Below are 11,854 nucleotides of genomic sequence, written 5' to 3' on the forward strand. Positions count from 1 at the left end.
AATTTATAACATTAAACTAATTGCAAAAAGCAATTTTTTCATGAACTTTATATTAGTGGTCTGGTAGCTCAATCTTTTAAAAATTTAACTCAAGTAACAAGTCCCAGGTGCGTGCTGGGTCATTTGGAAGTTTCTAAATTGTGGCTTCCCTCGTCCAAACTAGTCTTTTTTTTTAATTACAAAAATAATTTTTATTGATGTACTATGCTACCATTTAATGCTACCATTTTAGTTTTTGCGCTGTGGCGTTTAGGGTCAACGATCCCAAAATAGAGGCCGCGTTCACTGGACTGATAGGTTTGGAGTACAAAACATGAGTAAATTCTGAAATGGTAGTTTAGAATTTGATTAAAACCTTATAACTTTCTGTAGGCCTTACAGATGTATTTTTATTTATTTATTTATTTATTTTTTACAAGTATTTTGTATTTTAGTACACAAAAAATAAAAGCAAAACCAGAAAAACGACCGGTTTTACCGACCTCGAGGTCAGACAACATTTGCATACTTACCGAGTAATTTTTGGAGCCCCTTCCTTTTCAAACTTGTCTTTTTTAAAAAAGAAACTTACATGCTCGTCAGTTGTGCAGGAATAAACGTGGGAAAGAAAAATCTGGAACCAAACCATCGAGTTTGGTCTGTGCACCTGTGTAAATATTTTTTGTTTACTTATTGCAACCTGTCTATTTTATAAGGTTTCGAAATGAATTTGTAAAGAAGTCCCAAAACTCGCAACAGTTACATTTAATCGAATAAAAATAGCGAAAAAAATCCTTTACAATAAACAAAGGAATGTATTCGAGATGATAAATCTCATCTTGGTTCAGACTTCAGAGTCGGAACTCGGATGTATTTGCCGAGAAAAAATATAATCATAAAAAAGAAAATAATTTAAATGTTCAAATTATCTCCACAAGAAATTAAAATTAAACTAATAGCATTATCAAGCAACAAAATCCTAAAATGAGCAAGCAAAGCGCCTACAAATTTATTTACACGATTTATATTTCATGTATGCGAGCACTAGCAAGAACGACTTCATGAGCCCTTCTTTACTAAAAGTATTTGCCGTTTTTCGTCGTTCCTAAAGTGTTTGTGCAGTGTATGTATGTGAATGTGTGAATGCAAGAACTTTTATAAGCGCGGTCGTTCGGAAATGGCGTGGCGATGGTTGTGAAATTTAGACAACGTTATTGTACATACCAGCATTCTGCCAATAAAGTGAATCGGAGGCCATTATCCGAGTGGTTTGAGAAGAGACCCCATCACTGTTGTTGACGGGTCTCGAACGAAAGAAAAAGTGTAAACTCTTGTGAGAGAGATAGGACCAGTGTAAAAGACACGTAGCTCAGAACCAAGAGTCACAGCTAATCAAATGAGTGAGCCCAAACGGATAGCCCTGATTCCGCTGGCTGCAGATGCAGTGCAAGCCCCATTACCAGCAACCAAGAAAGACAAGAAATCTGCAACCGTGATTGTCAAAACGCATCGTTTTTCATTGACGTTACCAGACTCTACCGAAAAATCTTGCCCAGAGTTCAACTTTGCAGATCTCATATCTTCTCTCACGGTAAGCCCTTTTTGTATTATTATTATTTGTTTTTTAAGGTGTTCGACTTAAGTCAAAGTGAAAACCGAGAAAACATTGCTTCAAACGTTTCGGTTCTCGTAGGTTTGTTTATCCCGATACCCAACCCAGTTTTTTACTATCGATATGGAGGTTTCTTTTCAACGTACTTGAACATATGCAGCTGCTAATCTCTATGTAACTGGGATGGGGGAGAAAAAAAGTTTTTTTGAAACTGACAGCAGGTCGCCATGTTTTTATCCAGAAAGGATAGAGGCACCTCTTAGTAGGAAGAGTTGGCGGGGCCGCTTCTGGGGCCCTTTCTTTACCACAGTTTCACCTCATGTATTGTACTATTTCCTCTACTACTTTCGTCAATCAACCCAACTTGAGAGCAGTTCATTCTTCCTATTGATTCCAATGCCGTTTGGATAGTGGCATACTGTACTTTTTCGCCAGTTGAGATTTGCGAAGCGACAGATTTTTCAATTCGCTGGCACCGTTGCCGCATCGCTATGTCGTTGTCGTTACTCGGAAAAAGGACGCCGTTATGACCAAGGCAAAAGCAATTCTTCGTTTTTCCATGTTCTTACGGGGTTAGCCGTAGTAGTTAGATTGAGCGCCATTTTTGTCTCTTTATATTGCACCTCGCTTTTATGACGGCGCCTAGCGGACGACTAAACGCGATGAGTCACCTCGACCTCTATCGAACCATTCATAACAGTTATTTTTTTTTAAATATCGTTTATTTAAATGATTGTTTCTGGGATATCATTTTAAAGAGATTTAAGTCAAGATTTTTTTACAAAATTGTAAATGGATCATTTCAAAATTCATTCGCTGCCAACTGTGGAGCATTAAATGAACGTATTTCAATTCAAAACGGAAAATTTATTTTTAAAAAAAGGAGGTTCAGTAATCAGTATCAGTACAGTTCACATGATAGTGGAGAGGTGGTGGGCAGCCTATGGGAGGAGCTTAGTTGTAACCAAATTTGAATTCGAGTTTATCTGAGGTCAAATACACGATTCTCAAAACTCTTGTGTATGTTATCAAAGTAATATTTGATGCATATTTTTCTTAATCCGAAAACTCTTAATGGCATTTTTAAGTTACTTTTTACATTATAATAACCTTAAAATGGTGTTCAATGGGGTTGAAAATAACTCGCCGTAATGTTGTGCAATCACTAAATCTGAAATTGAGCGTGAAGGTCACTTGCCCATCAGCGCTCTTCAACACTTGATCGAGTTTCAAAAGCATGTTGTAATGGGTTACATAAGTTGACGGTCTGATTAATGACAAAATTTCTTTCGTCTCATTTAGAAAAAGAAGGAGGCCCACACAACAAATGGTTCTGCGCCTGTGGCAACTGCTGGGCCGCCTCCAATAGACCCGTTCGCCGATGACGACGAAGACCAACTCCGTGGGATAGCAAAGAAATTTGAGGAGAAATATGTAAATACCTCGCAATATTTTTATCACTCGAAAGCATTGTTTTTTGTATTGGATTTTCACTAATTGCTCTATGTATTAGGGTTTGCCTGCTACGAAAAAGAAGAAATCACGAAAATACGATGAGTATGTCGATTTAGGTGCTGGATACGACGAAAACGACCCATTCATCGACAACACTGATGCGGTAAATCGTCTCATCTTAATAGATCTAATGAAAAGAATATTCGTTATCAGACTTTTGTCAATGCAGTACGACGAGATAGTTCCAGCTGAAGTGACGACGGCACACGGTGGATTCTATATCAATTCAGGAGCACTTGAGTTCAAACCAGTTGAAAAGCGATCCGACTCTGAATCTGAGTCAGAGTCTGAAAGTAGTGATTCTGAATCGGAAGATTCTCTTTCGGAAGCCAGCACCACTCCTGTCAGTACAAACAAAAAGCGAAGGGTAAGTTTTCAACTATTATTTTATTATACTTACTGAAATATGACATGTGTTGTTTTATACTTAATAGGTAATAGAGTCGGACGATGAAGATTCACCTGAGGAGATCCAGCTCAATGGATCAGAAGGAGAGGAAACGGAGGCCAAAAAGAAAAGGCTTCGGTTAGAGGAAAGTAACAACGTTCAACAGGCGAAACGTAAAAAGTTATCGTCTCCTCCTGAAAGTGGAGTCATTAGTGAAACCAGTTCAGTTTCTGCCAAAAAACCTCGGCCTAGTGTGAAAGAGCTTTTGCAACACAAGCGGGAACTTGAAAAGGCTGTCACAGAGAGTGTCGAAAAACCTGCAAAGAATCTTAACAACAATGTTTCAGTTCCTCCGACTGTCGCAGTGCCCACACCGCAACCAGTCAAAGAACAGCTGCAATTGAAACGGGATAAAGACAAAGATGTTGTCGATTTGTCCATTGCAAGTAAAGTCACTGCCGAAGCCAATGCTGTCACCACCGACTCATCGTCGGATTCATCTGATTCATCTTCTGATTCTTCCGAATCTGAAAGTGGTGGCGACGAAGATGAAGATGGCAGAGACGCAGATGTGATGAAGGGAGAAAATGACCCTGATGCCAAATTACCCAACAATTTAACGGCCGCAACGTTGGCTATCATTGAAGATATTAAAAAAGCAGCAGCATTGTCCGACCAGCACGGAAAATGTCGTTTCTTTTCCCCTGAGATTAATCGCCTCATCTTAGCGTAAGTTGAAACATTTTTCCTGTAATTGTATACGTCTTTTCCGATTGCAATATTCTTTTTGACTTTTTCTATTAGAATCGAATTGCAAGCGCGACAGTATTCGTGCAGTAAAAGACAGGCCATTTACACTCATCTGACTGGCTTTCTCCCTTGCACCAAACATACACTACTCAAACGAGCCAAGAATCTAGTTTTGGAGGATTTCGAATCTCAATTGAAACCGGCCATCCGAAAGTAAGATTTTGTATTTTAATTTTATTTCACTGAAAGTTTGTGCTAAATCTTATTTGTGAATCTCCGTAAACATCCTTATTTTAGGTTGCAACAGTCTGTCGAAAAAATCATTGGTGAACAAATTGAACGACATGCCACTCAGTGTCAACGGTTAGCGGATGCCAAGTAAGAGCTATACATTCATTTACCATTATTTCTCTCTTGATGGGGTTGTCCGAATCGGTTTTGTTCCGTTCAGTCTTAATAATTTGTTTCTTATCCTTACTCGTTCACCTCTCGTTGGGTGACTGTTATCCGTACACAGTCCGGAGAGGTACCTCGAGTATTATCGCTACGTGTGGTAAGATCTTTTTTGATCACTCTGGGTATAGATTGTGCAAGGCCTTAGGTTGACTTGTGACCTGGTTGCTTCTTTCGTCAGCTTTTTTTGGGGCGTGTCCACTGCACTTGGTAGAAAAAAACACCGGACGTCAAGACGATTTGAAATTCTAAGCTCGTTCACACAGGAACTTCTCTCCGATAATGCCACAACCAACCTGACCTTTTTGCCATAATTGAAAAAAAAAAGACTAATATGGAGAATCGACAAATGGACTTGAAAACTAAACGCTTTGGGTTAAGGGTACTAATGACAAAATAAACTACCAATATCTGTAATAATTTTGCTGCTTCACACCCCTCACCCAATGTTTGAGCTGGGTACTGTTTTTTTTTTTTAATGAATCTTATTTGTGGCATGGCTTTCATTCGTATAAAATGTGATTTGCGAAAGTTTTAGGCTTGGGGTTTTATTTATTTAGTATAAAATGTTTATGTGTTTTTGCAAGCAAATACTAATCATAATATAAAATGTAGGGATCCGGAACTGGAACCAGCTGGTGGAACAGACGACGAGGATAAAAAGCCCGAGAAGAGCAGCAAAACTCCGCAACCTCGCAGAAGATTCATATGGAGTAAAGAAATGCGGTAACATAAACTTTGCCGATTTGAAACTCAAAGATCGTTCCTTGAATTAAATTTCTTTTTCCAGGGCTATTTTAAACCAAGTTGTCTACCTGAAAGCTGATTGTTTCAATTGGTCAAAACTACGCAAAGAAACTGCCGCCGAGTATTTGCTTCGGTTCCTCGATACTGAAATTCGTTTGCTCTGGCCTAAAGGTTGGATGACGGCCAAGATTCTCTTTAAAGAAAGTCAAGAAGCTCATTCGTTTGTGACGTAAGTTTTTAATGAATTTTCATCAATAATAATAGTTGACCGTGTTAAAAACCATTATGCTTTGTCTATTAGATCAAAATCAAAATTGAATCCGGCTGTTAAGAAACCAAGCATTCCTCGCTCAGGACTAGTTGATGCATTGGCTCTACCGTTACCGGTTACTCCGTCCGCCCCTCTTCTAAGTGCTGCAAGTACTCCTGTTGTTGTAGCATCCTCTGTGTCTAAGGAGATTAAGAAATCTCAGCTCAAAGATCGGATGTCGTTGGCAGCAGCACAGCCCGTGGCCCGACAAGATTCCAATTCTGTTCATCATCGAAGTGATTCCGCACCCAATTTAAGCTCAGGAAAAACCGACAAGTTTCGGACAGAAGTGGGCATGCCCTCAACCAGACCAGATAACGGTGTCAAGACTCTAGAAAAACATCGCCAACGTCCAGACCCCACTTGCTCGGCCGCCCGAACTGAAATTCATCATATAACGAAAGATCCCAACAAAGCCAATTTCCGTCAAAGTGAAATTCCTCATTCTACCAATCACAGCAGAATAACTGATCCTAACCAGACACACAATTCGAGATCGGATCATACGGCTGAACCTGTCAAACCAAGAAGCGAAACAATTATATCTAAAGGAAATCCAGTTCAAGTTCGTTCTGACTTGGGTATCGTTAAAAATGATACTCCTCCATCTTCGAGGCCAATTAAGGTTGACTCCATTAAACCCCGCCAAGATTCGAATTCATCTGTTCGTGGATCAGAGGGCAGCAACAAACAGTCGCGGGCAGACAACACTGCTGCTTCCTCTGACTCGAAATCAAGCTCAGTAATTCGTGGAACGGAGAACAACAAGCAATCGCGATGGGAAAACATCACACCTTCTGAAATCAAAAATCGCTTCGAACATGTGCAGAATACTCTCAAAGTCGAATCCATCCAGAATAAACTTGAAGCGACTTTATCGGATGCAAGTTCAGCCAGCAGCTCTAAATCGGGGAAAAATAGCAAACCTACTCCAGCTGTAGGTCCATCTCTGGCCAATTCTCTCGCCTCATTTGTGGACTCTGGATTGCGTTGGACGGACCCATGCCAAGTGTTGGACTTGAGCGATGATCAACAACAACAACAACCTAGGCAGATGTCGAAAGTAGTTGATGCTCGAGCGGATTCTCTTATTGTCAAGGATTCTGTTCCTAAGGTGGAAGACACAGAGGATCAAGAGTCCTTATTGCAACGCGATTTGGCTATGGTACTTGAAGAAATCAGCCAAATTACTCGTTTGGTTGAGAGCAAAGATTCGCAGCCGCCACCAATGACCAAATCTTCGGACTCCAGGACCAAGAGTGTCATCAAGACAACAGGATCGCTCTCTACCTCGCATTCACCTGCGTCGGCGCCATCATCAACACCTAATCCGTCTTCCAGGCAATCGATGACAAGTGGCTCGGCTCTGCTGCCCAAATTAACTTCAGCCACTCGCACACCGCCACCACCGCCGCTAACTGTCTCAACTCCCGTCAGTCGGATTAGTAGTTCACCAACGGGTGCCAACATCTCAGTTAATTTGATCTCGCCAAATCCAACTCATTCGTCAAGAACTATGTCTCCTGTTTCCAGTGATCATCTCAAATCAGGCGAGAAAGTTTAGAAATACATCAAAATACAAATAGTTTGAGTCAATTATGTGGATGGTGTTTTGGAAATTATCTTCGATTGTAATTTCGGTTGTTTATCTCGCACCTTGATATCAGGTTCTGGACAAGGAAAATATAATTCTAGCATAAGCAAATTGCTTTCCAGCGAATTCATGACTCCACCCACAGCCCACTCTTCCAGCAGACACGCTGCAGGAAATTTCTTCAACTCGGAACATCTAAGTCCGGAGAAGAGAAAGCCTGACGCGACGTCTACCCAGCAGCCATTGCCACCACTACCTGCTCATCAACAACATGTCAGCACCAACGCCATTCCCAGAAGCTCACCCAATGCCATGTTCAGGTAGTGCATAGCTGCTGAATATTAAGAAATTAACGCCCGGTCATATTTATATTTAATTTCTATTCGCTCGATAGAAATTATCCGTCGTCGTCTGCGCAGGCTGTCCTCACACAGTCTACAAGTAGTTTGGCAATGAGAAATTCTCACAGCATTGAATCCTTAATTCAGGTATAGCAGTAAAAAATGAACAAATGGGCAAACTATACTATATCGCCAACGTTATTAATCCCTGTTTTTCTCCCTTCTTGTTCACGATTCTTTAGACGAAAAAGAGTCCTATTGAGTCTTCGTCGTCTCACCGATCAGCAGGAAATGTCCACCCAGGGCAGCAAACAGCACAGTCTCAACAGTTACCCCAGCCTTCTGTGTCCAAACACGATCCTCTCTCCATCTTCATGACTCAAAAGAATTCACAAAAGAGTACTCATGGAGATTACAACTATTACACTCAACCTGGTATGAAACACCTGAAAAATGGTCATCTCAAATAGTTAAATTACAAGTTCTTTACTTTTTTTTTTTAGGCACGGGTCACCATCAGCAATCATCCTAATAAATGCCTTCTGTAATCACGGTCAAAGTTGCTCCATCCGTATCGTGTACATAAGATGAATTTTTGACTCTAGCGTTCCCATTTGCAAAAATTGAGTTCTAAAAACATAGCAATGCCACCGAATCCTCAATTGAAGTCTTCTGCCTTGCCATTGTACATTTCTCTGTACATTTCTAATAAAAAAATTCGTTTCTTCTATTTGACATGGAAATAGATTTTTCCTAATAGTTGAGCACACAAAAAGTGGAATCATTAATATCTGGTCATTATTGTCATCGAATACGAATTTTTAGAATTCTGTTTTTCTACTTCAATCGACTACAAACCATGTTTCTTTTAACGAGAAATTAAAATGCTTGTATTACCCGCACGCGCGTCTTTGCCTTCAGCTTTTAAAAAATCACAAAAATATTCGCAAACTTTGATTAAAAAATTACCGACCACTTTCGTATCCGGGGAAAATAGCATTGAGAGCACGACAAAGGTCTTCATTTGGTTCCATTGCCATGTTCTTTCCCAGTTCATGACGGCAGCTAGGACATGTAAATACTTTAGCCTTAAAAGAACCTTGCAAGCACGGAAGACAAATGTTGTGCGTGCAAACTGTTGTGATAGGCTTGAACACAATTTCTTGGCAGCAAATGCACAAAAATCTTTCTTCAACTTTGGACACGAATTTCTATTAGAAAAATGTTAATTAAATAACGTTGCCAACACGGCATGGCTTTTAATTAAGTAAATTACTTGTTTTGTGTCATCCAAACTTTCTTTGCACTCATCCCACAATTTTCGATTTAGCACATCCTTTTCGATCAGTTCAGCGATTTCCGGTTCTAATTGATACCCGGATTTTTTCGCTTTTTTGGCAGTAGAGTTCTCTTTATTCTGCAGCAACTCGACGACAGATTTCCTCTTTCCTCCATTCTTTTCTTTTTCTTGTTCTTTGGCTTCTAGAGCTTCTAAATGCCCTTCAGGATACTTAAAAAATAAATCAAAATAATAATAATTAATCTAAAATAGGCAAAACCTTTTTAGGATAATAAAAGATAAAATACTTACAATCACTTGATCTAATCCAAGCTGTTGGATTCGTTTTTTCCCTTCTTCTGTCCAAACCGGAGAGGTGGAGTCGTCCCGTTGAAGAAAGTAACGCCAGACTATAAATCCAGACTTTCCTTTTTCAGGCCAATACTTGACAATCTTGTAAATTCCGTCGTACCTGGAATAATTTTATTTTTGTAATATCGTTATTACGAGTAAGAACTAAAAATAATACTTTAAAAAGAACAAAATACATACCGAACACCGATTTCAGGACCATACGATGAGGCGTGTTTTGCAGCTTTTCCCTTCCCTTTGCTGGGACCTTTCGCCAGTGATTTTTCGTCAGCATGTCCTTTTCGGAGAACTCGAACAGGTTTGCCTTTACGCCAGTCCTTTGCTTCAGCACCGTCCGTTTCATTTACCTCGGCGTTACAGTTAATAGCCAAAGCCCTAAAAACCCAACTAATGAATTTTCATAATCGAAATAGCAATTATTTTGAAATTACAAATTCATCCGGGTGAGTGTTTGGTTGCAGCTCTGTTCAGCAGTTCGCTTGTTCCCTGTCAAGTCTCGTCCACCAGATCCTGTGTAATAAAACGAGTCGCCATTGTCCAAATCATCTTCGTATCCACCACTGAGAACGATACTATAAGCTCCTTCCTTCTCACGACCGTGAATGCCTCCAACGGGAGGTCGATGAACCCCCGCTTCGGACGCCTAATTTTGTTTTTCCAAAGTAAGAACTATAAAGTGATGAAGATTAGTTAAATAACACAATTAAGTCAATACCTGAAATCTAAAACGCCAAGTAGTTCCCACATCGACACCAGGTATGGGTCCAAAATGGTTCGATGGGACGATTGTGCACTCTTTGGCTCGGCCTGCACAAGCCATACCTCGTCCCCAATCGCGTGTAGTATTTTTGTTCAAATTGGACGGAGCTTTAGCCTTTTTCTTACTTTCTTTAAGCTTCTCTCCTGCTTTGACGATCTGACTACTATCAGTTTTGCATTTTGGACAATACCTTTAGCAATGAAAACAACAACGGTATAATTTCGTTTTAAGAAATTTAACATAAACTAATTTCAACAATTATTTACCATTCTTCCGATTCGTCCGGCATGCAAGAAAGTGGTGGGTTCAAGCAATAAAGATGATAGGGTAGATCGCACTCGTCGCACATGATTTGCTTGTCAGGATTCTCTTTACTTCCACACTCATGGCAACCACAGAATTTGCACTTACGCCTTGGATTATCATTACAGTGGGGGCAGTACGGGGCACTTTCTCTTTTGTTGGAAGGGCCCTTTTTTAACAGACGAGTTTCTTCGGCGGTTTGCTCATCGCGTTTTTTTACCTCTTGGATTTTCATAATTTCTTTAACAAAATAGATCGAGCAGTCGTTGACTTCGGTTTCATTCTCTTCTCCCATGATGAGCGTCACGGTAATCTTTCTTTTAGTTCGGGACTGAAGATCCACTTTAGTTAACTTGCCATCGTACCTGATTTTGCAAGGAAACATTTCAATTTATTTCTTTAAAATGACATCAATTTCACTTACCATAGTCCCCTTTCCTTTATTTCCTCCATGTTATAGTTTACTAATACCATTTTTCCAACTTTTAAATCCTGATTGGAGCATAACTCTTCTGCTCTGGGTCTTATTTGCTTGAATGTTCGTGGAAGTGGAATTTCTCTTTCATGTCTAGATTAAATAGGAAATTATTAAATGTAAAATAGTATAAGCACAAATGGTTTACCCTTGAAATAAAACATGGTATTCCAGTTGGTTGTCATCTTTGTTTTTGGTAATGCGAACAATTTTAGCCTCAACCCAAGAAGAAGTAAAAGGGTCTTTAGCATCTATTAAATCTTGAACCTGATTTAGAGACAGTATTTGAATTAGTAAAACACAGAAAGGATATGCTTAGACATTTTAAATCTTACTTCATAGTATTCACAAACAATATCAGTAAGGGACTCATCTCCAGTTTTATTTGTGTCTTTTTTCTCTTTGTCATTTGCTTCATCGGTCACTGACGGATCTTCAGTAGCCTCTTTAACAACTTTTGGATTTGGAACAGGGGCAGCACGAATCATCAGTTGAACTACATCATTAAGGTTAATTCCATAATCAATTAGACGATAACCATCTTCCATCTAAATAAAACATTAAAACATGTACAACATGTTCTTGTTTGTAACTAAAAATGTTCCAAACCTGTTTCCCACGAAAAAATAAACGCTGGCATGCTGGCTCAACATTAAGTTTATCCTTTACAAGTCGACGAATTTCTTCAATCAATGACATTTTTGAGACGGTCAACATGACCGACTCTTTTCCATCCATCGTTTTAACTTTGATATACATTTTTGTAAAAAATTGCTTCGTTTAAAATCAAACAAAATATTAAAATAAAACTTGGTAAATTCGATAAAACAGCCACTTCTATGAAGTACGAAGTAAAATTACTGAGACTGAAAAGTGAATCTCCTAGTTCTTGTCTTCTTGAGAGCTCAAGACCTATTGGCGCTAAATTTGCTATGTTGATAGACGTTGCCACATCATATTATTGTTGATTTTTAAA

At 39.4% G+C, this 11,854-nt stretch overlaps 2 protein-coding genes across 3 annotated transcripts; one reads left to right on the plus strand and one right to left on the minus strand.

Annotated features, from left to right (window-relative positions):
* Positions 1–1,056: 1,056 nt before the first annotated feature.
* On the plus strand, positions 1,057–8,419 carry LOC124344343 (ubinuclein-2-like). 2 transcript variants are annotated; one of them, XM_046797857.1, is made up of 15 exons: positions 1,057–1,570; positions 2,894–3,025; positions 3,105–3,209; positions 3,276–3,473; positions 3,541–4,223; positions 4,299–4,457; positions 4,542–4,622; positions 4,762–4,797; positions 5,313–5,423; positions 5,488–5,673; positions 5,746–7,304; positions 7,422–7,668; positions 7,743–7,836; positions 7,932–8,124; positions 8,193–8,419. In XM_046797857.1, the coding sequence occupies exons 1-15, from the start codon at positions 1,376–1,378 to the stop codon at positions 8,219–8,221; spliced, it is 4,008 nt and encodes a 1,335-aa protein (XP_046653813.1). In that variant the 5' UTR covers positions 1,057–1,375; the 3' UTR covers positions 8,222–8,419. The 2 variants fall into 2 exon arrangements, with proteins under 2 accessions (XP_046653813.1, XP_046653823.1); XM_046797867.1 differs by lacking the exon at positions 4,762–4,797.
* Positions 8,420–8,555: 136 nt separating this feature from the next.
* On the minus strand, positions 8,556–11,794 carry LOC124345323 (E3 ubiquitin-protein ligase UHRF1-like). Its single transcript, XM_046798294.1, has 11 exons — positions 11,488–11,794; positions 11,214–11,426; positions 11,027–11,145; positions 10,828–10,971; positions 10,367–10,768; positions 10,056–10,290; positions 9,772–9,983; positions 9,521–9,715; positions 9,281–9,440; positions 8,966–9,199; positions 8,556–8,900 (listed from the first exon to the last, which is right to left on the minus strand). The coding sequence occupies exons 1-11, from the start codon at positions 11,635–11,637 to the stop codon at positions 8,655–8,657; spliced, it is 2,310 nt and encodes a 769-aa protein (XP_046654250.1). The 5' UTR covers positions 11,638–11,794; the 3' UTR covers positions 8,556–8,654.
* Between the last annotated feature and the right edge of the window lie 60 nt (positions 11,795–11,854).

The sequence above is a fragment of the Daphnia pulicaria genome, chromosome 1 (genome assembly GCF_021234035.1).
Source record: "Daphnia pulicaria isolate SC F1-1A chromosome 1, SC_F0-13Bv2, whole genome shotgun sequence".
NCBI classification, from domain to species: domain Eukaryota; kingdom Metazoa; phylum Arthropoda; class Branchiopoda; order Diplostraca; family Daphniidae; genus Daphnia; species Daphnia pulicaria.